This window comes from Pipra filicauda, unplaced genomic scaffold, assembly GCF_003945595.2.
Source record: "Pipra filicauda isolate LSUMZ 115617 unplaced genomic scaffold, ASM394559v2 scaffold91_size2508729_pilon, whole genome shotgun sequence".
In the NCBI taxonomy this organism is placed as follows: domain Eukaryota; kingdom Metazoa; phylum Chordata; class Aves; order Passeriformes; family Pipridae; genus Pipra; species Pipra filicauda.
The window spans coordinates 721,290-748,057 of record NW_024105109.1 but is presented as its reverse complement, the minus strand read 5'-3'; the positions used below and the strand labels follow the sequence as shown (position 1 = coordinate 748,057).

The following is a 26,768-nucleotide window of genomic DNA, read 5'->3' as shown; positions in this document are numbered from 1 at the left end:
CATTACATAATTACTAGTGAAAGTCAGTGAAAACTAATCATTGGAATATAAAGAACTTGGGAACCCTTGCAGTAAGGCTTAAAAATTAAGTTAAAATGGATCAGTTACTTGCTCTGTTCATTATAAAACCTGTACCCCCTGCAAAAGGAATCTGAAGCCAAGGTTAATTTTATTTCAGGATTGTGTGCCGATTTGTTCTGTGCCAGTTGATTTGCCTTGTGCTCTTAGTTTTATTTCTTAATATATTTTTCTATGTGTGAGTTTGGCAATTCTGCCCATTAGTAAGCTTACCCATCTCATTAAGACTGTCAGTAAGTTGGGCTTGAAACTCTTCTACAGCGAGTGTTTATCTCAGGTTGGCATTGCTTTATCTTTCTTAGTGAAGCATCATCCAAGCTGGCCTCAGCTGTTCCATCTGGTCTTGCTAGAAAAAAAAATATGTTTTTCAGCTTGTGTTGATGTATTCTAGGGATTTTCATATTTGAAAAACTGCAAGTGTGGAGACAGCTGGGATAAAAGGATTTAGTTACAGAACTTTGTTTCAGAGTTAGGAGTTGGAAGGAGAAGATGAAAAGAGGCAAGACTCTTCTACATTGTAGTGTAGGGAGTCTGCACAGTTGTCTTCACAGTCTGAGATGGACCAAGCAATTCATCAGACTGAAAATGGTTCTTAGAAGCTTTTCAAGCAGAGTTCCGCTGGCCTTGAGGTTAGCTGTATAAAAGATGACAATCAGAATTCTAAGTTCAATTTGTTTCATATATGCATTAAATCTTCTCTTGGTATGATTTGTAATGATCTGGTTTTCTTTGGGAAGACTTGAGCCTGCTTTTTTTAAATTTTGTTGTGTTGCAGCAGTGTGTATCGTGGATGAGACAAGAAATTGTAGAAAGAGTCAGGGTAGTTTAATAAATGTGTTGTCTTTAGGAAAGATTGTTAATAGTGCTTGTATTAACATGTCTTTACCATTCCTGTCCTCTTATAAATATGCTGACATGTGATATTGCATACAAGAAATAGCACTGTGAGAACTGGATTTACATATAGATTAGTATTGCAAGACCAGACGATTGTAAAGGTTAAATTTGTAGTTGTCCATCTTTTTGTGCCCTCTTTGCATACGTGAATGGTATATTATTGACTAATGTGGCAGTAGTTTTCTGCCATAAATTTGCTTAGCTGGCATACAAAGCTACATAAAAGAGAATTACAGCTGGCTGAATGCCTTCAGCTTTGTTACTTCCTAACTTTTCAGTTACTGGACTTTGCAAGCAAAATCATAATGGAATCACAGAATACTCTGGGTCGGAAGGGACCTCTGGAGGTCCTGCACCTCCACACTGTGCCCAAAGCAGAGCTAATCAGGTCAGCTTGCTCAGGATCATGTTCAGTCAAATCTTGAACATCTCCAACAGTGGAGGTCCCGCAAACTCCCTGCAGAAACTGTTACAGTTTCTCTAGGGATTTTGTCAATGGGAGCAAAGGTCTGTTTGAGTAGGATACCTTTCCTTCTCAGTGTGCTGTACTGTCTGGTGAGTGACTAAAAGAGACCTACCTTCTGGGTCCCTTTCCAAGAAGTGTTTGTCTTTCCCTTCGTGGGAATATGAGGCCTGAAGAACCTAGTTCTTCAGATTTCTCCCTAAGGATCTCACTCTAGAGAGGATGCCTTTTAATACAGGGGGATGCCTAAAGAGTGTAACCTTCTACCATCCTTTCCCCCACATTAGTCCCCTCACGAACCTGCAGCTCAGTGCAGTCTTTTGTCTTTGGCTCCCCAGAAGTTATAAGCATGCGACTTTCAGACCTCTTGTAGTCTCTGAAGTACTTCCTGACCAGTGACTGGAACCTGTCCTGCTACACTGTGTAGTTTGTAAGATTGTACATTCTGAGTGACTTATTTTGGATAGTGTCAGATGCTGTATTTATAGCCATCTTGCTTCTAAAAAATTTGATTCTCAAAATAAAACTGAATATCTTTCAGGAAATTTTTCTTTACTGGTAATTGCAGTGCATTAGGAATAGGTTTTGTTAAAATTGTTTATGATGTGATACTAAGTATCTTACAGTGGTGATTTATGCTAGTCTGCAAGGTTTTTTTGCTTCAATTTAGGACAAGTCCGTGGGGCTTTTCTCTTTGCACTTTTTTTTATATTCTCATGTTACTGTTCCTTTCTGATGATAAAATATGTTTATTCCTTGTTCTTACTGAATTTATGCAACACTGCAGAGTCCTCTTGTGTTTTAGAATTCAGATTAAACAGTGCTGTATTTCAGTAGCCCTCATTTTATGAAAGGTGCTCACAGGATGTGTGGACTAGTCCTTGGTACCTAATCTTTTCCTGTGGAGTCTGTGCTTGGGAATTAGCTGCTTTTCAGCCTATTTTCAGAACTAACTATGTTAGGTTTATGAAAATTGATTTTTGGCAAGAGGAATTGTTTTATGAAGAAGAGATGGACATGTAGGGAAAAAGTTGTCCAACAAACATAACAGGATTACAATGCTGTAGGTAACCCAAAGAAGATCTCTGTTTAACAGGATATCTAGTCACTGATTGATTCTTTATTTTTAAACATAATTACTTTCATGGTTAATTTCAAATATTTTTTCTGAATAGCCTTGCACAGGCTATCTGCAACGTAAACAGATATGCTCTTTGTTTCATGTTACATGCATTTGTTCCTATTCTTTAAACAAGAAACCAACCCTTTTTCTTTTGAAATCTCTTATGTTATCTGGTCCTCATCACTGCTTTATTGTTATGTTATTGCTAAACGTGGTCACAGGTCAGAGTAAAACACATCTGCAGTGTAGGAAAAGGAAGCTTTCTGGGCTTGCTCTTTAATGATGAAAAGACGTCTATTCCCAGAGATACTACTGCCAAACATGAACAAAAAGGCATTAGTAGAGCTCTCTAAGTGGTGAGCATCTAGATAATGTGCTTGCCTCCAGATGCCTGGCAGATTGTTTTTGTTGAGAAAGAAGAAGATTGCAGACCTATTTGTCACCTAAGGTACAGGTTTTGTGATCATTTTCTTTGCTTGCATTGTCTGTATGTCAGCCTGTCTATATTTACACAGTATTGGTATCAAGATGTGTTTCTACTTTGCTTGATTGCTTTGCAGTGATGGAATTGTCTCCTAAGGAGGGGTAGGTATTTCTTGGTTCAGTAGATGTCTCTGCTATTACACGTTGTATCCAATTAATGTTGTGTGATAGACAGATTGCTCACATTGCCACACTTTGATCCTTGCACTTGTCCCCAGTTGAAGAGATTTTCTGAACATCAAGTGTGTTTAGCATATTCAATGAAAAAGAAACAAGCCACAAACCACAAAACATATACAAATTATCCATACACACACCAAAAAAGGGGATGTTTTAATCTTTGATAGTCCTAGCTTGAAAAATTTTATTTTCTCTAGAGACCTGAATTACCAAACATAAATAACAGCTTTAGTAAGAAATTAATTTCTGGGCACTCTGTAGACATTCTTTCCTGGTGTAAGCTTTTTCTGCCAAATAATATCTGGTTTGACCTATCAGTGCTGAATGATGTTTCTAGGATTACATAAAAGCTTTGACCCCACACTGTCAGAACCCGAACTCAGATGCAGCAGTCTCTTGTCTATCCAGATAGATATGCCTGGATTATTTCTCTTGGTGTGCATAGTTTAAGGTAAGTAGAAAATCTTCCTATTACGCCATTTTTCCTTCATCCAGTTGTCTGAAGGAGAAAGTAGCTGTCTTGCCAATTGGTTCTGTATGTAGATGACAAAAAAAAAAGCAATAATTTTGCTTGCCATAGCTTTGTTGTGTGTAAGTTATAGTGTGTTCACTTTTTAATTGTAAAATCCTTTTCATTTGATTGTCACCTCCTTGTATTTGCTTTGATGTTTTAAAAGTTAACTCTGATTTTGGTTCATCATTTTTGTATCTAAGCTGTAACGACTGAATGCTAGGAGAAGTGTCACTATGGCTGTGTTTTGGGGTTTGAGGAGGGGTGAGTTCCCCTTTGGGGTGGTAGGCATTTTTCATGTTAATACTGTGGCAAAATTTTTCCCAGCAATTAAAGCAAAAGCTACTGACAAAGGCAGTAGAGGAAACAGCTCCTATGAAATACTCAGTAAGATGGAGGCCAGGGCTCAAGCAATGACCTGAGTTCACTCCACCACAACTTGTCCTACCCTATTTTTGTCTTTCCTCTGCTTACATTGTGTGGTGGTAAAGGTGTTTCAGTTTTTGTTTGTAATGTTTCAAAGTTTAGCTAGCATGGCCAGATTTTGTTAGTGGGAGGGCTACAGGGGTGGTTTCTATGAGAAGCTTCTGGAAGTTTCCTCTGTGTTCTACAGAGCCAATGCCAGCCAGCTCCAGGATGGACCTGCTGCTGGCCATGGCTGAGCCCATCAGCAGTGGTGGTAGTGCCTCTGGGATAACAAATCTAAGAAGGGGAGAAAAAATCCAATCCTGCAGAACAGCAGCAGAGGGAAGAGTTGAGACTATGTGAGAGAAGCAACTGCAGACACCAAGGTCAGTGAAAAAGGAGGAGGAGGAGGTGCTCCAGGCATTGGAGCACAGATTCCCCTGCAACTTGTGGTGAAGACCATGGTGAGTCAGACTGTCCCCTTGCAGCCCATGGAGGTCCACAGTGAAGCCTGTGGAGGACCCCATGCTGGAGCAGGTGGTTGTGACCTTGTGGAAACCCATGCCAGAGTAGGTTCCTGGTACCAATGGACCAGTGTAGAGAGGAGCCTCATGTTGGAGCAGATTTGCTGGCAGGACTTGTGACCCCACAGGGGACTTGTGTTGGAGTAGTCTGTTTCTGAAGGACTGCACCCTGTGGAAGGGACCCATAGAGGAGTAGTTTGTGAAGAACTGCAGGCCATGGGTAGGACTCACATTGGAGAAGTTTGTGGATGACTGTCCCCTGTGGGAGGGACCCCGTGCTGGAGCAGGGGAAGAGTCTTGAGTCCGTTGCTCCCCTGAGGAGGAAGAAGTAACCGAGGCAAGGTGTGAAGTACTGACTGCAACCCATTCCCTGTCCACCTGCACCACTGTGGGCAAGGTGTAGGAGGTAGTAAAATTAAGCCTAGGAAGAAAGGGTGAGGAGGATGGATGGTGTTTTTACAATTTGGTTTTATGTTCTCATTACCCTAGTTTGATTTGATTGGTAATAAACTAATTTCCTCAAGTTGAGTCTGTATTGGTCGTGAGGTAATGGGCGAGTGATCTCTCCCTTAACTTGACCCATGAACCTTCCCATTGTATTTTCTCTCCCCTGAGAGGGGGGGTGATAGAGCAGCTTTGGTGGGTGCCTACCACCCTGCCAAGGTCAGCCCACCACAACAGCATGTTAATATGTAAGTCTTTTTATAAAATAGTTTAATAAGTACAACTGACTGGACAAACTACATTTGAGAGTCAGATCACTGCTAATGAGGGATGGGTGCAGTAAGCTTGTGTGCTTTTCTATCAGGTGCTTGCTACAGCTGGTAGTAAGGGCAATTAAATATGTGAGTGTACCTGATGGGAGAAGAGAGGACAAGTGACGCTCGCAAGTTAGTGCAGTTTTGTCAGTTCTGATACAGTAACAAGCCGTGCAAGAAGCTAACAGCTAATTATATGTTACTACTTTGGGTATTCTTACTGTATCTGCTTTACAAAAAGAATTCTAACTTTGGTATTGAAACTGCAGAAAATCTTACGGGACCAATTTCTCACATCACTGTAATGTGCTAAAGCTCCCTGACCTTACAGAGTTATATTTAATCTTACACCCACGGAAAACCTGTTTGCAAGCTCTTGAGTTACTCAAATGCAAGTGTAAATGATGCTTGCAAACCTATATAATTATTGAAGGGAATCTGAAAATCAAAATGAAGCCTTTGACTTTTATGTGCACTCGTAGAGCCAATGATAATTAGAGGACTCTACAGAAAATATGACAATCCTTGCCTAGTCTGAAAATGCTAATTCTGTTTAATATTGCTTCTAACTTATTCCATCTTCCTCTTGATGCAGAAATGTTTCATACAGTGGTTTGTTGGGGCTTTTTTTTTTTTACAATCTTTTGCAATTTTTTGAGTATAGAAGGACTTAAAGAATATTTTCCTTGGAATATTATAAAATAATGTATTTTTATGTTGATGTTTTAAGTTCCTAAGATTCATCCTCTTGCTTCTGACTATAATCCCTTTTGTAATACCTAAAAACTTTTTCATGCCTTAATGAAGATTCTTAGAGTACTTTTGTGTAATTATATGAGGAATTGTCTTATGAGTCCTGCACAAGTCCTCAGTGTGTCACTGTCAGGATATACAGGGTGTCTGCTTACTACTACGGAGAAAAGTCTGAGCTATGCAATGACTTCTTTACCTTGGTCTTTGGTGCTAAAAGCAGCCGTCAAGAATCCCAGACCTCTAAGATAAGAGGGAAAGTCTGGAGGAGGTCTGACCTTTGGTGGAAGAGGAACAAAGGAGGCAGCACTTAAGCTGTGCATACATAACTTCAGGACGCTTGATGGGATGCACCTATGAGCATGGAGGGAGTTAGCCAATGTCATTGCAAACTAACCATGTATTGTCTGTAAAGGGTTATGGAGTTTGGGAGAGGTTCATGAAGGCTAGAGGAAAGTGAATGTCACTCCTATCTTCAAGAAGGGCAAGAAGGAACATCTGTAGATGCTCTGGTAACATCTGGGTAGCTGCAGGTTTGTCAGCCTTTCCTCAGTCTCTGGGAGGGTGGAGGAGCAACTATCTTGAAAGCATTTCCAAACACATGAAGGACAAGAAAGCAACCAGGAGTAGTCATAATGGATTTACAAGGGAAGTCATGCTTAACCAACATGATAGCCCTCTACAATGAAGTGACTAGCTTGGTGCGTGTCGGGAAAGTAGTGGATGTTGTTTGCTTTGACCTTGGGAAGGCTTTAACCCTGTCTTCCCTAACATCCTAATAGAGAAACTTACAGGGTATGGATTAGTTCGGTGGGCAGTGAGATGGATTAAAAACTGTTCGAATGATCAGGCCCAGAGGGTTGTGATCAGCGGTACTAGGTCCAGTGGAGGCCAGTCACTAGTGGTGCACCCGAGGGGTCAACACTGGGCCTGGTTGTTCAACATCTTCATTAGTGACCTTGATGATGGGGCAGAGTGCACCCTTGGCAAGTTTGTAGGTGATAAAATACCTGTGAGGAGTGACTGGTGAGCCAGAGGGTTGTGCTGTCGTGGAGAGGGACCTTGACAGTCTGGACAGATGGGAATCTCATCAAGTTCAACACACAGAAATGCCAAGTCCTGTATCTGGGGATATCTGAGGGTAAGCCCCTCTGCACCACTACAGAGTGGGGGCTGTCTGACTGGAAAGCAGTTCTGCAGGGAAGAAGCTGACCATGAGCCAGCAATGTGCTCCTGGGGCGAAGGTGGGCCAACAGCATCCTGGGCTGCTTTAAGGAAGAGTGTTGCCAGTGGCTTGTGATCCTTCCCTTCTACTTGGCAGAAGTGAGGCCACATCTGGTGTGTGCAGTTCTGGGCTCCCCAGTGCAAGAGAGGCATGGACTTACTGGAGTGAGTCCAGTGCTGGCCCACAAAGATGATGAAGGTTCTGGAGCATGCATCATTTGAGGAGAGTCTGTGAGAGCTGGGACTGTTCAGCCTGGACAAGAGAAGGCTTGGGGGGATCTTATCTATGTATATAAATACCTCATGGAAACGAAGAACAGGGAGACAGATTTTTCTCAGTAGTGCCCTGTGACAGGACAGGAGGCAGGGGGCACATGAAAGTCAATCTGAACATCAGAAAATGTGCTTTTGCTGTGAAGATAGTTGAACACTGGCATGGGTTGCCCAGATAAGTTATGGAGTCTCCATCCTCAGAGATAATCAAAACGTAGTTGGACACAGTCCTGAGCAACTGGTTCTACATGTGCCTGCTTGAGCAGGATGCGGGACAAGATGATCACAAGAGTTCTGTTCCAACCTAAATGAGACTGTGATTCTGTGTATTCCTTTCTCTCCCTCCAGCCAAATAAGTGATGAGATCCAGTCATTCTTTACAGTATTGTTGCGTGATATGGTTTGTGAAGTATGTTGGAAAACCAAGTGCTGACCCATATATCTGTATTAATTACCTAAAAGTTAATATCCACTATGGCAGTTAATTTGAAAATTAACTTATGGAAGAGGCTTTGGAAGAGCAGAGGCATGTTTACCCTTTTGCAGGAGCATAACTTTTAACTCTTTAATTCTATCCCATGCTTGTCCAAGTGTCATCTTCCTGAAGACATTTTTTTAAAATGCAGAATATTTCCTTCAGAAACAATTTCTTTCCCTTACAGGTTTCATCTGTTAAAAAAGAATCAGCATGTTTTCTGATGAAGACTGCTGACTAGAACATCCGTTTTGTATCCCAGCAGATGACCTCTCTAAATTAATTGATCCTGGTTCTAATGAGGTGACCTATTTAAAATAGCTCTCTACCAGTGTCTTTGGCATTTAAACTTTGAAGTACATCCCTTCATGGGATTTCTAGAAATTATCTTTTGTTTTTTATTCAGATTTTTCTGAAAAAGCCTGGTGCTCCAGCCCAGTATTGCAAACTGATTTTGGTTAAAATGATTTTAAATATAAGCCTCTTTGTGGTGCTTGTTTGTAACTGATTCAGTATTGGATTTCTCATGGTCAGCATCTAAGTGAGGCTGTGCTGTTCATTCCCAGGCTGGGCAGCTCAATGGCTTTTACATTATGCTCTGACCATGCAGGAATGGAGCAGGTCACTGCTTTCCTAGGTCAGTTTTGCAGTTATGTTCTACAGGAGGAGGAAAAACGAAAAGTATGTTTGTGTCTGATAATTCAGAAAAGCTGCCATTAAAGGATAATCACTCCACATAATCTTTTGCATTCTGTTGAATGCTTACGCATTGGATACTACTGAACTGCGTGCTATTTTCATGGAAAGAAAAAGATGTAAAGACTTTTATGACACTTTAATGGTACACTGGCTTTGTATTTTGTGACTGTATGTCTGCTCACCCCATATTTTGCTTACGTTTGGTCTTTTTTTTTAAGAAAATATGTGTTAGTTAAAGAAATGTATTTTATGTGCTCCTAAAAAGCAATTCAGAAGTCACCTAGAAAAGGTAATGAGGACAGAGGAAAATGCAGAAACAATATTGCTTGGTGAAGATGGATGCTCTTCAGGTCCTGTGACATAAATTATAAACTACTTCTTTAAATTCTTTTTCTTGTAAAGTGTTAAAATATGCAGACAACTGCTGTCATTCACTGAAGGTCACTAGTATGTTGATAACTGTAACAGTAGACTTGTGGGGTTTTTGGTGCCCTTGCACATGTCCTTAAAATAGGGATAGTAAAGGTAATTAAAATTTTAATCCTTATAGTATGGTCATTATACACGATTGCGTCTAATGTTACATTGTATTTAATCCTCCCTGATGAGCAGAAAGTCGTTCATTTACAACAATGCAAATGCTACTTTCCTGAGCACCTAAACTGTGTAAAGGATGCCCTGACCATGGACTTTTTGTAGGGTAGCAACGAGAGGCAGTTGCTGTTTTGTTAGTAACATTTAAAAGGCATGGAAAACCTAATACCTATTTTAGCAGGAAAGAAAGATTTTCTGTCCCTGGGTGAATATGCAGTCTTGAGGCAAAAAGGAAAATTCTCAGTATATGATTTATTTTGCAGACTTGGGGGGAATTTGTTTGTTTTCTGATGCTATTAACAACTAAAGGTTACACAGCCGTTATATGTTCACTTAAAAGTATGTTACCTGCTGGCACGTTCTCTTTCACTCTCACACTTGTGCACACTCATGCACAATCCTGTGCCTTCCCCTCCCTCCCGGAGAACAGCTGACCAGGATATCCTCTGGGAACAGCAGCACCATTTCCCAGTTGGAGCTGCGTGCAGTTAAGCTCACTGATCTCAATGCCATGTGACTGGAAATTCAAGGAGCAGATTGCTATCCGGTGCACACTCTCCAACCCGTTGGATAGCAAAAAAAAAAAGAAAAAAAAAAAGGGAAAAAAAAAAGAGGGGGTGGGAGTGAGGAGGGGAGGTTCCCTTGCCTTTTTTTTTCTGGCGCTGTTAATTCCTGCTGGAGCTTGTTTGCCGCAAGCTCGGTTCATGGCAGTAGCAGAAGCAGCAGAGCTTATTCGGTAGCTCAGTACTCTCAATGAGGTCAAGCTGGATCAAAGGGAAGCCTCCTGTGGAAGCATCTACTGTAAGTTCTGATACTGCTTTTTCCACGCTCCCTCCAAATGAATGTGTGACTGAGCCAGGCTTCGGTGCCTTATGCCTCCCCGACTGATAATTTTGTATGAGGTTGTCAGGTTTTATGCTAATTGAACTTGTCAGTAAGGCGTCAGTTGGATAATAGTGCTGTGCATTTTGGGAGAAAAGGGCTTATCGTTCTCTCCTTTTATTTTCTGAGGGAGTGGGAAGAAGAAAGTGGGGTTTTGTCCTTTTGAAAAGCTCCAAGCTGTTGAGGTTACAGCTCACCAGATTCTGTTTTATGTAATCTACATATTCTACTTTCTAAATAAAGCAACTGTAAAGTGTCTTGCAGATGTCCTTGGGTTTCACCAAATAGCTATTCTTTTGGGAATAGCTACCTAAACATTTATGTAATTAAAAAAAAAAGAGAGAGAAAGAAAATAGTTTATTCAAATATTGGAAACATCCGTAGTAACTAAATTTAAGAGAAGCTCTCCTTACAAAAGCTGCTGTTCACTTGAGGGGTCTTTAATGTGATCATTAAGAAATATTTCTTTGAAACCTAATTCTGGGTATCAGCTGGTTTTAGTGAAACTTTTCAGTAGCGTGGACTTTCTCAGCGAGATGAAAAATTTGTCATTTTCTGTAATGAACTAGCTGTTTCTGCGGAAATGTTATTCAGCATGACAGAATGCTAACTTTTACAGGGAGTGTTGTCTCATTTGCAGCATGGAATCCATGGGCGATAATGAAATGCTGGGCTGTAATTTTTCAGCTACATAACCCAACTTTTTTTTTCCTCTTGAAGTACAAAAAGCTTACTTGAATACATATCTGGAAGGCTTGCAGAGTGGTTTCAATGGATTGAACAAAGTAACTACCACCTGTTCGGATTATTGTTAGTAATACATTGTAAAACCTGAGGAAGATTAAAATATCACAAGTTATTATCCTTTTCTGCTGTAAAGCTCCTCTTGAAGGGGGTGACATAGTGTCTCTCTCTTGATCTTCATCTTGTATTTCTGGAAACTCAGCAGTATTGGTGGTGTACTGTGAAGTGGCAAAGTGTTGCAAATGTCATAGACTGATGGCATTGCCCTACCCCCCAAAATCTAATGTCTTTGGGTTTTTTGCAAAGGCGTGTTCTTTGATTATAGTTGTCCTTTTATTTCTTTCAGTTAATAGTCTTGACTTTCTTAGATATCTAAGTTGGATAGAGAAAGTTAAAAAAACCCCTGTGAAATCAGGTCATGCAACATCTACGTATGACATACGAATATTTGCTGGAGAGATTTATGAAACAAACTTGAAAACTCATTTTCAGCTGTGTACTTCTGTTTAATAAAAAGACTCGTTACTTTTATATGCTGTGCTTTTTATCTGGCATCACTGCAATATAAATATGAGAAGATAATGTGTAAATTAGCGTCTGATACTACTCTCATTCTGAGGAAGGGGTCAAAATGCTTTATGAAGCTATCACTGGATTTTTTTATTTATTTTGAATATGTATGTTTTCTTGGTTTTAACAGAGGCTGTCTTCATTTCCATTGAGACAGCTCAATTTTTAAACATATATAGTGGGGAAAAAACCCTCATCTGTATCGTTTTGTGCAGATTGTGACGTTTCTTTTCATTTCAGCATTCAGCTTCTGAGTTGATCCTAGTTGAAGATGAAATGACAGATACTGAAGATAATGAAGAGGAGGATTTAGGAGTCATGGATGATCAACGTAGTGTAATTCTCCATCTCATCTCTCAGCTAAAACTTGGCATGGACCTTACCAGGGTACGAACACTGTATCTCTTACATTTGTTTATTATTATTTTTTCTTCTCATCCTTCTGTGTGTGTGTGTGCATGTCCAGTTCCTGTGAGAGTGTTTTGCCCCTATGGATGAGGAATTTCACCTCTATTAAGAGTGTGGTTCCAGAGAGCTATGGAGTGCTATCTCTTCCTAGGCAGGCTTTCAAATGAAGTGACCACATCAGATGTTTAGAGGTGGAGGGAAAGAAAAAAGAAATTAAAAAACCTCCGAAAACTTCTGCTTATTATTTTGCAAGTCTTTCAGAGCAACCATATGTCACGTATGTATCCCATGTGTATGTTAAGTCAGGGTGCGCTGAGGGTTTGCGGAACAATGATGGCAGTTGTATGGATGAAGGAGATTCATGTTACTGCTTTGTGGACTGGATTCCATTTAATTACATGTCAGCTTCAAAATAAACCAAACATGATGGTAAAGAAATTATAGTCTTCAGTCTATCACTGGTTTTGTCTGTGCTAAGTAGCTCACTAGTTTAACCTTCTGTACATCCTTCTGGTCCTGGAACCAGTCTTATCATGAGCTTGTCCATATTGATATGACCAGAGAAGTTACAGTGTCTGAAAAATTTTCTCTAAAGTCGTTAGAGTTTTGGAAATGAGGTAGATGTTCTGAAAGCAGAGGATGCTTCTTTTTGAGTAGTCCTGCATTCCAGTGAAATCTTCTTATGGGGCTTAATAAATAATCTAGTGGATTTTTGTACAGATATGGAATACCCTTTCCTTCCACAAGGGTTTTCTACTTAAAAGCCCCCAAATAAAACTCCTGTAACCCACTTCCCACAAATAAGAAGAGTTCATTCTGACGCAAGTAATATAATATTTGGAATGACCAGAGAATTCCCTTGCACATGAAGTAGCTTTGCAGGAAGCTGTTCTCTTGGGCATTTTGATATTCCAAAGAGTTCATCTGCTTTCCTTTTCATCTTCCATATTAATCAAAATCTATTTTTACTATAACTTTCTTACAAAATAAGGTTTTCTCAGTATAGTCTTCTTCTGGAACAATCAACGGTGTTTAAAAATACTTAAATTTTTAAGACTGAGCAATCCCTTGTTCTCCTGCTAAGTATAGCTGTTGAACAGCTGCACAGAAATTAATGTTTTGTCCTAAATAGAACATGAGTTTCGTAATTTCACTTGTGAATATACCTGTCACTTCTTAGTATGTCTGGGGTTATATTCAGTTCATTTTTGGTTTTGTTTTTCTTAGCTGTCCCTCTTTTCTGTGTTGGTTTGCTAAGGCTGTTTGAGTCCATAATGTTCAAACTAGACTAAGACTTCTTATCCATAGTTCTTGTGTCTTCAAAACATTTTGTCTTTGGTAATGAACACGTTTTTTCTTTCCTGATTTCCACTGTCATCTTTTTATCACAGCAGAGGAGGTAAAACCCCAAAGGCACAGAATTAATGTAAATAAGAGAAGTGTAGACACTTGTAAAACAAGTAGGAAGGTAAATATATATATGATAACCTATGTCTTATAGAGTGTTCTTAGAGCACAGTTTTTAAGGATAGTGGTAAATGTTATTAGATGTGTAGTGTGGCAGAATATTAGCATGCATAAATGTCTGTGTATAATACCCACACTCTGAAAAGAGAAACAGGCATATGGCAGAATTAGATCTATCTGTGGTCTGTGTGATGCACGAATACACATATGATAAGTATTAATGAGACATGCCACATGTGCACATCACTTTTCTGCCCATTTTGAGGATTAAAAAAAAAAATACAGGACAGCTGGCTGCTTTTTTTTTTTATCAACTTTGCTTACTGGCATGAGGCCCTTAGGGCCACAGACATGTGATGATAAAGCTGGGTTTGTTGGCTGCACCTCTCCTCATTTTTTCATCATTCCTCTGAAAGTCAGATTTCAGATCACCTTGATGCTCATCAGCTTGCTGATGTAGCATCAGTACTTGCTAGTATCAGAGAATGTTTTACATGTTTCCATTTGCCTTTGCATTCTTCCTTAGGGCTCGCTCTTTGGTTCATTTTGTGAGCTGTGGATTGCTATGTGATGCACAAATGAGAACAGCTTTTCTGAGCCCTTGGTAGCTTTGAGTTCTGGATGCATGATCATTACCTTCATGTTCCATATCAGAGGAAACTGCATCTTTTCCTACGGGGTGATGGCTTATGTTAGCCTTGGTCCTGCCTCTGCTGACAGCAGTTTCCCAGTGATGATTCCCATTTAATGTTGTGGAGGTGCTTCACTTCTGGAATGTGTCGTGCTGCTGTGCCTTTTAATGAGGAGTTAAACAGTGAAAAATACTGTGAAGGAAAACACCTGCATTGAAGCACCAAATCTGTGTGGCCAAATAGACTTCAACAGCTGCTAGAGAGAGTTGGATGGGGGAACAGTTCACAGCAGCAGAATGTAGTAAAAAACGGATACCTAGGACTGGGCTAGGACTTTAAACTTCATGTAAAATTGGAATTGCTGGGGAGAAAAAATAAGTTTTTAAGTGGTTTGTTCTTTAGACTTTTAAAAAAATGAAAAGTAGTGCCAAAACCCACTAACAGCCTGATAGATTTGTTGGCAAATGGCATCCAATGGATTGCAGTTAATGCTAACAGTTTGTACAGATGGATGATCACTTCCCTGTGTTCTCTCACCTTCCCTATGCAGTTAATATGTGCTAAAAATAAAGGGTTGCCATTCTGTGTAAAAGGGCTGCCAGTAATTCTGCAGAATATCAACTACTGTTAACATTGTAGTATGTTCATGATGTCGTAAGTTTTTACTTTGCTTGCTAATATACTTTTACCTTGTAATTTTCAAATATGAGTGACATGAAAATAGCTTATTTTATTCCCACAGTGACACAGATGACAGTTGAAAGCTTTTATACTTCCAAGAGAATATCTCAGCACGAGGTACCTTGGTCAGATTTCTGAAAAGGCTAGGGAGCAGTGCTGACACCCATGTTTTGCCTCACAGTAAATGGTAGCGGGGATAAATATCTCTGTTTTAAGAAGTCACGTTCTTTTTCTCTGTTGCATTCAGACCTAATTAAGTATAGGTGAATTCATATCTAGGAGGTTATAGTCCAGTTTTGAAGTAATATCCCCTTTTTAACCTCAGTGAAAACAGAGGAATGCCTCTTAAACTGCTTCCTTTTCACCTGAAGACTGAGAAATAATAAGAACAGAGATTATTCTAACATTTTAAAATGCACTCAGGAGATTTTTTGCTTCAGACCTCAGCAACTTGAAATTTATCGTGGAGAGTTTCTTTTGCCCCATTGGTTGTCATGCTGGCTTTTTCTCAGAGGAAAATATTAGGCACTTCTGGCTTTTTATGCAATTACAAAAAAACCCCCAACTTCATAGTCCAGTCCAAAGCCTGTATAAAGAATATAGGTCCTAAGTGTATTTTTCTGGACAGTGAATTCTGTCTGGCTGCAGAAGAATTGAAAACCTCATTCCTTTGAAAGCTGGAGTGCTAGCACAAGTGCATGGGAGTCCAGTGCTGGCAAGAATAATGCTGTATACTTCCAAATTTGTTTATTTCTATTTTTCTTATTTCTGCAGAGATCAAGATAGGGCCAATTAAAAAAAAAAAGACTGGTGTGATTTTTTTTTTTTGGATTTTACTATGTTAGTGAGTGATGGTGTTGCACGTTGAAACTTTGAGGCTATGAGTTATTTAGTAAAAGGCAGTGTTTTGTAGGCATATTTTGTAATACTGGAGTTGTGAAAGCTTTAAAACTCAAGTATTTTGAATATGTAGTTCTGCCTCTCTGTGTGGAAACAATTCAGTCCTTTCCTGCTACAATTAAGGACGTAGTTTCCAGCTTCATTGGGCTTTTAAGACAAGATAATTTGAGCTGGAGTTCAAGCTTTGTTCAGATTTTAAATGGATTTTTGAAACTCAATAATAAGAGTCCAGTGATTTGTAATGTCTCAGTGACTGTGTTGGTGTAGCTATGTTAAGCATGTAGCTGTGAAGCACATACCTAGGACTTGAGAGAGTAGATACTAAGACTCTGTGACCAAGTAAACGGGTTGAAACCACAGCAGTCTTAATGTTGTACCATAACATTTGCATAATCTTAAGTGTGGTCTGCAGTTTTCTTTTCTTTGTGCTAATAAAGGCCACTTTCTTTAGAGAGAGGCACTTGGACATAAGGAGATGCAGAGTGCTGTTTATTCAAATGAGTTTGCCCTTTCAAGTCTCTGCAGTGAACTCATGATAGTCACTACTGGTATTTCTAGACAGAAGTGATGGGGTTTTTTTAATATGTTTTGCTGTCACTTTCCCCTCTGATAACCTGATCTTTTAGTATACAGTTTATATTAAAATGAGATGCTGAATTGAGGATCTCAATTGCTGAATTGCATTTTTTTAAAGATTATATTAGGTATGAATATTTGGTCAAAATGAGAATGCTGCAAGTAAGATGGAATTGTTTAAAGAGCTAAAAATAAGAAAATCTACTGTCTTGCTACTTTTCCTTCCAGAGTTTTGGATTTCACTTCTAAAAACCAATCTCCTTGGCCCCTTGCTGTCACACCACCCTGAGGACTGTAGGCTGTCTTTGGCACTCAGTAATTTGCCACATGTAGTGTAAAATTAAGGTCCTCTATCTTTTGGGGCCTCATTAGGTTGGTGACAGAAATGATGTAGAGTCCTCAAGGCTTACAGAGTAGAGAGTCAGAGGAATATTACAGATGGAACATTGCTTGATTTATATCTAAACTTGTAAAAAATTATTAGCCTATAAAAGACTGTCTGTGTGTAAATATAATGTACAGAAGGAGAGAGCGAGTGAGCGGGTATGTTACCAAGAAGCAGTTCTCTCTTTGCACTACAGGTACAGTGACTTACTGTGTAGCTGTAAAGTCTGTGTTCAAGCTGTTGTGACTGGAATTCTTTTTCAATGTTTATGAGTTCTCTTTGAAAAGAACTGAATGATTAATAAAAGTTTGACAGCTTCTATTTCATGATCCATGGGATCCAAAAGGACTGATCTGTGCTTTGGTCCTGCTGAGAATAGCAAGCTGGGACAGCAAGGGGGAAAGCAAATGTGTTTGTGATGAAGGGTGGCTCCCTGCCTGCTGTAAATAACCCTTGCTTTTGGGAAAAGGAAAAAGTAAATGCAATGAAGAATTAAAGAGGAAAGCAGAAGAATTGCTTTAATAGAGGACAGCTGTTGGTCTGCGTCTTGCATCATTGAGCCACTTTGATTAAAGATAAATTTGTGTGTGGGGGGGAATAGATACAATTTTGGAAAAATTTGGAACAGAAAGTTAGAACTTGGTTTTTGCTAGGAAGGCTTCCTGCCTGAATGGTTACTCTTTCTCAAAGGCACTTTCATTGCCTTACCCCCACCCCCTGCATAGCAAGAGAAGTTCTCAGCTTTGCTCTCTGGTACGTGAGAAGAGATATATAGCCCTGACAGACATACACCGAGGCCTTGGGAAGGCGGAGGAGAAACAGAGAGGATAAAAAGGGCCCTGAGGGGGTGGGAACTTGCCTTTCGCTCCCTGAGGCCCAGTGTGCAAACCACACTGTAGGTTTTTGTGTTCTGGCCTTCTAAATAAACTTTTTTTGAATTCTATCCACTGCCTTTCCATTTCTGGGGATACCTGTATATCTTACCATGCAGTGTGTCAGAAGTTCCCTTCAGTCATGTGGGAGCAACCACTCAGCCCCCCTGGGATGGTCCTGCATAAGGTGTGGAGCATGGGGGAGAAAAAAGGGAGAGAAACTGTGTCCTGTAGCCCTTGTTTGTCTTGCAGTGTCCTCCAGGATGTTTCACTGGAAACTTCTAACAAAGTGTTATTGTGAAGTGAGTGACTTTGGCAACATCTGCGTTGCCAGAGGAGGCACTCCAGTCTGCATCCAAATCACCTGGGGCTGGCTCCCTTCAGGGCAGGCTGCCTAGTGCTCAGTCCCTGATTTTTTTCTGGGCTCTCTGGAGCCTCTCTAATCCCAGGATCTGAATGTAATGGTTTGTACAGGTTTTGTTTCAACTTGACTGAAATAAGAGGAAGCCATGCAGGGGCCCACCACAGTAGCATGATACCATCTCAGACTGAGTGGATGTGTGGTGGGCCTGGAGATGACAGGAGACCATAGGGATGACAGGGGATTTGATTTGGAATTGTGAGGGGGCATGATAGTGTGGGGCAGAGGGAGTCGAACGGGCAGCATTTTCTTGCCTATTAATAGCCTCTTGGGAAGGTTCCTTGGAATGGTTTTATCCTTGGAAATACAATTGAGATTTGGTTTTGGTTAGATCTTCTTGGCTTGGTTTGTTAGTTAGGCTGGAAAGGACCTAATACATATGTAGTGGGTAGTCAAGGACCCAGGAGTGAACTGTGGAACCCAGATGTTTGACAGAATGGGTAGATGTACTCCTTACACTCTCCTCCATTTAGAGGTTGGTAGTGTGCGTGTTTATGTAAAGTACTCATCTTCTGTTAGTTTGGGAGGGTGTGTCTGTCCCATTTCGGAGGGTTATGGTTTGTTTGTTTTGTTGATGTTTGAAGTAGATTAGTCTGTATCAAAGTATGTTTTTGTATTCTGTAAACAAGGAAAACAATGGCTGGTTTGTTAACTGAGAGGAGAGGAAAAGGCAGGTTTCCATGTGAGCGGAACAGCCCATCCCTGTTGTGTGAGCTGCTCTTGAGAATCATAATGAAATAGGAAGCAGCCTGCATGGGTATCAATGCCGCTGCGCATTATTTACACTGCAAAGAAAATTAAATTGCTGTGGCACGGGAGGAAAATACAAAACTTGGCAGGGCCAGAATTTGCAGCTGTCCTAACTGTTCTCCCCCTTTCCCCCCTGGTAGTGTGATCATGGGGAAATCATATCTGCCTTTGTCTGCTTTGCATACAGGTAGTGCTTCCAACATTTATTTTGGAGAAAAGATCCCTGCTGGAGATGTATGCAAATTTCATGGCCCATCCAGACCTGTTTTTGTCAATTGCAGCTGGAGCCACTCCCGAGGAAAGAATTATCTGCTTTGTGGAGTATTATCTAACAGCTTTTCACGAAGGCCGAAAGGGAGCAGTTGCCAAGAAGCCCTATAACCCTATAATTGGTGAAACCTTTCATTGCTCGTGGGATGTGCCTAAAGATAAAGTGAAAGCATTCAGAACTAATGGTGCCTCCACAGTTTCTAAGGACTCAACCAAGGAGTTTGGCCAGGACCAGTCCACGTGCTACAAGCTGAGATTTGTAGCTGAACAAGTGTCCCATCATCCACCGGTATCTTGCTTTTATTGTGAATGCAAAGAGAAGAAAATGTGTGTGAACGCTCACGTATGGACCAAAAGCAAGTTTATGGGCATGTCAATAGGTGTTTCTATGGTAGGCGAAGGTAAGAAATGTGCTTTTATTTTTATTTTTTTTGAGCTAATATTATGGGTTTCAACACCACAGAAGTCCATGTTTTCCTGCTTCCTCTCCCTCTGAGCTTTCATTTTAATCTTATGACTGTTTGCTTTTGTGAAGTTTGGAATTAAAACTGTAAGGTTCATATAACCTTATTCTATCCAGACAGAATGTGAACTGCACATTACATGTGTAAATGTGTGTTTATATTGATGGGAGTCCTTTCTGACTGTTAATGCATCAGCATTTATGTGTTTCTAGGGAATTTAGTGTCTTTGGCCATTCGAGGGTAAGATCCTATGTGTGGGTTTTAGTGGTTTGTCTTACACAGTTTTTAGACTGTAGTCTCAGAAGGACAGCTTACAGTAAATGTTTCTTTTTGCCACCAATAAATACTATGATATTAAAGGTAGTAAAAAAGTAGAGTGGGAAATGCAGTGATTTGGTTTTGCTTATTCGTAACAACGAAACAATTATGGTGAAAACATACAGGTATGTTCTGCTGTTTCTACCAGCTAGAACTAACGAACAAACTCAACCAGCAAAAAGAACTACAGTAGTTTCTATCCTGATAGCAACATACTCCCTTTTTTGTAGAAGAGATATGAAACTTCCTTACTGCTGGATTTGATATCATTGTGATAAAGTCTGTAATAGCACGGCTGTTTCCTTCTTCCTATGATTTAGGTATTTTGTATTTAATGCAGAGTTAAAGGGAGTGTCAGAAGGGAAATTGGTCTTTCTGTCAGTCTTCTATCTGTACTACTGACAGCCTGAGTCATTGGTTTAGCTTGCTCCATTTTTCTGGTACATGTTCATTTCTAGTACTCTTTTGCTCAGTGAAGGGAACTATTTAATGGAAATAAAATTAAACACAGTCACTTATGATTATGTAGGAGTAGGGAAATTTCTTTTTCTCGCTGCTAGCACACACAGTTCCTTGGGATTGAGGGTGTCTACTGTGGGGATTATTTAAGACTTCAAAGTCTTGATGTGTCCCAGTTTTGAGAGAAAAAGGGTCTAAGAATTAACCACTTTGCTACACCAAGGATTATTTAATGTGTGCTTGTGAGAATAAGTTCTTCCCTGTTGCCCCTTTTTGTTTTTTTTCCACGATCCTGGAGATATCCCAGGAGTGGAGGCAGGCTTTGGGGAACATCTGTGATGGTGGGCTCTTTTACTGCGAGGTTTGCTGCTGTCTTTATGATGGGCGTTCTGGGAGTAAGTTTGGGTTCACCAGTTTATAGGTATCATTCGTCTTTTTGTTCATGTAAGCAGTGCAGAAGTATGCAGTTCCACAGCGACAGCATTTCTGGGAAGTGATGGAGAAACTCTAGTGCAGCCCAAGCATTTTTGTTGAGGACTGGCAATGGGCAACAATGGACAGTACCAACAAATGGTACTGCTGAAGCTCTTCTGTCATCTGAAAACAGCCAGCGTAAGCCTGACAGCCTCAGTTTAAAATGCTTGCTTTGCAGTGCAGTTTCTTCTCTTGAAACTGCACTTTCTTTAATTTTTTGTTTGTTTATTTTAGTCCCACGGAAGTCTTCCTAATTAAGTTGGTGTGTAGATTTGTCAAGCTGTGCAAAAATTAGACTACTGCAGATGCTTCTTTTTCATGTGCTGCATAAGTATAAATTCTGTAGTAGACTGAGGTCAGCGTAAGTACTGGAGAATAGATTGCTGTACTCAAAAAAAGTAGCTGCTGGACTAAAAATTTGGAAAACCTCTGTGTGTATGTACATGTTGGGTAATGCACAGCCTACTAATTTTTTAATGTGAGATATAATTTGGAGAGTTTCCCTTGTATTTAGGGACACTTTAGGCTTGCAGCATTTCATGTAGGGTGAGTTAGTCTATCAAAGTTAGTGATTTAGACTGTGGAAAGACACATTGTTAGTCAGAAGGTATATGAAACTGGTTAAGGTAGGTAAAAACTAAAGTTATCCCTTAGGAGAAGCTTTCTCACACAAAGGTAGGCTGGTAAGCTTATAGAATCTTACTTTAAAGTGTTAGAAGCAGATTGAGCTTTTTGGGAATGAATTATGACTTATCCTGCTTTTGATAAGAGACAAAGTAACATCTCATGAATCATAGAAATCCCTGGGTTTTGTTGGTTTCTTTTTTGTTCCCCCTCCTAGTGTGCACTGGATGGCCAAACTAGTCATGTGCTGTTATTGGGTAAATTCCTTCCAAACAGAGCTGCAACTAATGTTTTGGATAATTCACTGTTAGAGAGTGACCATCTTGTTCTAGTCAGATATGTATCAGAACAGTTTTGTTTGTCTAGGCTGCCCAAAGAGATTGTGGGTGCCTCATCCATGGAAGTGTTCAAGGCCAGGTTGGATGAAGCTCTGAGCAACCTGCTCTAGTGGTGTCCCTGCCTATGGCAGCAGGGTTGGAACGAGATGATCTTTAAGGTCCCTTCCAACCCAAACCATTCTATGATGATTCTGTGATGATGACTTGAAACTTCATGTTGAGTACAAGCCTTAATGTTGAGTACAAGCAACCGTGGTGTGTTTTGAAACTTTCCTCCCTACTGAATAACGTTGTGTGTGTGTGTGTCCTTCAAACATTTAAATGAAGCTTTTTCTACTGCAGTTGGCTATTTACAGAAATAAAGTAGTATTGAATTTTTGGACCTGTGATGTGTAAGGAATGTGCTGGTAATGTTTCTGTGGTGGTTTTGAACCATATTTTTTTAGAATGTCCTTAGATGTATAGAGCATGTTGCTTTTTGTGCTTTGTTATTGGAAGCTGACATAGGGAGTCATGGCAGTACAAAGACTTCTAAAGGAATTTAAAAAATTTGGGGATTTAAGGACAGTACGGTCTTGTCATACAAAGGGTACAGCTCAGTACCTTATTCATATGATTTTTTGTGTATATTGCACCTCAATGTGATTAACATTTTTTTTCTTTCTGTGGTTTTTGTTGTTGGTTCAAAATAAGTATCAGTTGCAGAGCTGCAGAACAAGTAGGAGAGCACTGCTGGAAATCCATGTGAAAAGCTGTTTTATATGCTAGCTCTTTTTCATCTCTGGTTATGAGGGGTCTAAATCTGGCTTGCTAATGAAATGTCTGAACTTTTTCTTTGCTATATAACAAAACTTCCATTCTTCAGAGTAGTCAGCTCTGAGTTTCCTCATGAGAAAGCTACCCTGAATAGAAAAGGGGGTATTTTGCATAAAAGACTTCATGTTGCCTGCACAGTCCCTAATTTTGGTTAATGTTAATTATGTACTAATGAGAGTGTGAGGGGGGAGAAGAGGCTGTAACGAATAGGATCACATTAAGACTTAAATTAGCAAGGGATAGGACAGTCAATGTAAATATTTAATGGTTTTTTTATGTGTTCCATAGAATCTTCAAACAGATGCTGGTTGTAGGGCAAGGATGCTTTACTGGAAACAACCATGGTGAGCACACCTCAGTGTGTGGGCTGTGCCTGTTCCTTTTCTGCTCTTGGGTTTTGTTCCAAAGCAGCAAAATCCAACAAAAAGTGTCATCTTTGATTCATGGGTTAATTTTGCAGAGAACATAAAGTATATTTAAGTGGATTGCTCTGTATTATCAAGTGGCTAGTTATGTCTGGTGTTTTCACTCCTGCTATTTTAAATGTTTTAAAAACTAGTGAGGTATAGGCTTCCAAAAATTATTTTCTGAATTGAGATCAACTCTGAAAAGATTTGATGGGTAGGGAAAAGGTTCAGTGCTCTTTACAGGGCAAAGCTAAAAGAAAGCAATGTATGTTTTTTTATCTCTTTTTTTTTTTTTTCCCTTCTGTTCAAATATATGAATGTGTATGTATTCATAGATGTACAGGTCTATAATTTCTAGTCCTGAGAAATTAGTGGCTTTTTAATTTACCAGTCCCAAAGATTGATTGCTCCATGCAACTAGAGCTATTTCCCTGAGTACTAATTTTTGAGTTTAATATTTTTTAGGCCAGTGGTTTCAGAACAGTTTCCATGTAGCATGGCCCTCATTACTTAATTTAGCAAATAGCCCCAGTCTTTGACAAATGAGCAGTGCAACGCAGCTGGCTGGAATGTTTATAAGACGATAAGAGCCCAGTCCTGGCATCACCTGTTTTCCTCTGTGACTCTGCGCATTTGGTGATGCACTGCTCCCATGTGGGGCTCATCCCAAATGAACTTACTCCTCTTAGTGCCCTGCTATGAATAGTGCAGAGAGAGTGAAGAGCTTCTTAAATCCGGAAACTGCCCTAGGCCATTTGTGTCCCACGTACCATTTGTTGTTCGGATTGATCTCCGTACAGTCAGTGGGAAGCATTCAATTCCACATGCCTCTTCTGCAGCTTATTGATCCAGAGCCTCCTCGGGGTTTTTTGTCAATATGTGTTACTGGAAAATCAATTCACAAAGCTGCAGCATCACTGAGGGACATGTAAGAGTCAAACTGGGAAAATGATATGCCTGGATCATCACTTTCTTTAAAGCAGGCTGAGGAGTCATGGAAAGGGAGTGTGACTCTGAATACACTGCCATGGTCAAAAGGAAGGGTAAATAATGTTGAGGACATATCAAGGGGGAAATGCAAAATCTGCATTTGTTTATAAAAAATTCACTCTTCTCTGTGGCATTTTTTTCTAATAAACTATATTACGAAATCTGCTGTTCCTCCCAGAGTACTGATCTGGTGCATTCTTCTATGCATAATAGCTGCCATAAATACTTCGGATTTTTTTAAAAGAATTTGCAGATTTCCAAAGAATTCTTCTAGGTGAGAGGAGAAAGCTGAAAGTGGGAGAATCTTCTACAGCTTTCCCCATGTATTTACTTATAGCCAATTTTAAACTAAACGTGAATTATCCCTTACATCAGGGAAGCAAGGGGAAAACAAGGAGCCTGTGTATTTTCCAGCAGATGCTTTTAAATATCAGTCGCAGTGTAATGATACTTAGAGGCAGATGTTAAAATTAGACAGCATTTTTTAAAGTAAGTGTTAGGTTTTATTTTTTCTGCCTTTAATTTTAATTCATAAAAATGCAGCAGGGTAGGGTGTGAATTCTTGTGGCGCTGGTTACAAGTGTTGCCTCTCAGTGAGATTTTAGCTGCTTCTTCCCTTAGGGAGCATGGGTCTCCATTCAGACGAGGTGGTGGAGCCACAGTGTTCATGGTGCTTCAGTTAAGGTTTTGCATGTGAACTCTGCAAACAGTGGAATGCAAAACTAACAGTCAAGTTAATACTAGAAGTATTAGCAAGTTGTGGGTATTTCAGATCTGCCCTTTAATCTTTTAGATTAGAATTATTGAGCTAGAGTCATATTTCAAGTGAGATAGCACTTCATTTAAAAGAGTATGTATTCAGGTATTTGAGGAATTAAAAAATATGCTACCAGGTGCTAAAAATACTGCCAAGAGAACTGAGTTCAGTTTTTAATATCCAACCTGCTGTGGTGGTTAAATATTTACATTGAAGGTCACTGCTGCTGTTTGCTTTTCACTTTTAATGTACTTGACAGTGTGCATTACAGCTCTGCTTCCCTCCCACTCAAGTAGGGAGGAAGAAGCTATTGATCCCATCAGAGGCACAAAAGCAAACCTATACTCACCCAGAAGGAAATCGTGTTTATCATACCAGTGTTCTCTCACGTGGGGACATGCAGTGATGGTCAGAGGAGGATGGCAGGGCCCAAGGAAGTAGGAGACTCTGGAAAAGCTCCCATGAAGGTGTGGTTCATAAATGCAGTGACGTTCTCGGCCAGAAGTGAGGACCACATCTGCCCCCTGCACTGCTATTAAACCTTTTGTCTTTTAAAAAACCCGAAACACAAACCTCACAACAACAAAACCATCATGTCGGAAGCTGATACTTTCGGGCAGACAGTGCTTTTTCACTGTATGAAGACTTGTCTGTATTAACACTGGGGAGACATGACCTCATGGGTGGCACCACAACCTGTTTTCCACAGCTGGTTGCTCCACTCGTCTGTTGCCTGTGACTGTAGTGAGGAAGGTGGAGAACAAGTGGGAAGAGGAGGAGAAAGGAAAAGTGACAGACTTGAGTCTAAAACCTGTTGTAATCCTGTGTAAAATGCCCACCTGCAGATGGTCGGGTTTCCTTTCTGTGTTTGATCAATATCCATTGGCTTTTTGTTCCTTTTTAAATATCTTCATCTAGTTAAAAGCTGCTTCTTCCCTTCCAGTACCTGAAAGGAGCCTGCAAGAAAGATGGGAAGATACTTTTTACAAGGGCATGGAATGACGGGACAAGGGGGAATGGCTTTAAACGGAAAAAAACCAGTTTAGATTAGGTATTAGGATAAAATTCTTTACTGTGATGGTGGTGACTGGAACAGGTTGCCCAGAGAAGTTGTGAATGCTCTGTCCCTGGAAGTGTCCAAGGCTAGGTTGGATGGGGCTCTGAGCAACATGTCCAGGGTAAGTTGTGTGGTTCAGCCTTCCTGCATAGTGTTCAGTTTGTATTTGCCTACAAGTGTGGAGCCAGGGAAGCTTGAGGCAAAATGTGTGTGTGTGTGTTCCAGCTGTGTCCTCCTGGCTGTTCCCTGTTGGTGAGGGTTCAGCACACAACATGAGGAACTTGTAACTTGCCAAGGTGAAATGATTAAAGGTCCTTCTAAGACACGACTTTTCTGTGTTTGTGCTTTTTCACTCCCCAGCTCATCTGTGTCAGACTTGCTGGAGTAGGAGCACTGGCTGTGTCATTGTTGGCAGGCTGAGGTTGCAGAAGTTCTGAGAACAACTGCGTAAAGATATTCTGGTTTGCAAATGTTTTCCTGTGGAACTGTTCAAGAGGGCAGAAGTGACAAGTTGCAGAGCTTCCTGTGCCTGCATTTAGTTTTGTGAGCAAAAGCCAATATTTAAGATCATGGCTCTGTTAGAGCTCTGTGCTTTTACATTTTGAATGTCTTTTTTAGGTTTGTATTTTCATACAGCATTTTAAAAGCATATTTTCATGTGGGCAGTAGTAGTGTTATGTTCCTATTTAGTGCTTTTTCATCATTAAATGTGAGATCAATTTGAAAAGTAGTACCATTATTCCCTCAAACAGATAGATTAATCAATACCACTACCAATATGTTTTTCCCCTGTCTGCCCCAGGGCGAAGGCAAATGGGCTCAAGCTCATCCTGTTTCTAAACAGATACTCTGTCAAGCTAACTTTCCTGCTCTGTTTCTGGGTTCTGAGTGCTTCCTGTGATGGGTTATTTTCAGTCCCCGTTGTGAAAAAATACTATCAAAGCTGTCATTTTTGCCTTTAAGCACTTAATAAATGGGACACAAAAGACTGTAAAACTCTAATAAAAAATGCACTTCAGACATTTGGCATGATCGAATTCTGTGTGCAAGGTTTATGGTGCTCTTTACC

General features: G+C 40.1%; 1 protein-coding gene across 1 annotated transcript in view; it reads left to right on the top strand.

Moving 5' to 3' along the window:
* The window catches only part of OSBPL10 (oxysterol binding protein like 10), a 114,548-nt gene that overhangs the window by 79,279 nt on the left and 8,501 nt on the right, over positions 1–26,768 (top strand). The window contains exons 7-8 of the mRNA XM_027733403.2: positions 11,874–12,020; positions 18,913–19,396. Of these exons, the coding sequence (XP_027589204.2) occupies positions 11,874–12,020; positions 18,913–19,396 (631 nt within the window). The remainder of the gene's footprint in view (positions 1–11,873; positions 12,021–18,912; positions 19,397–26,768) is intronic.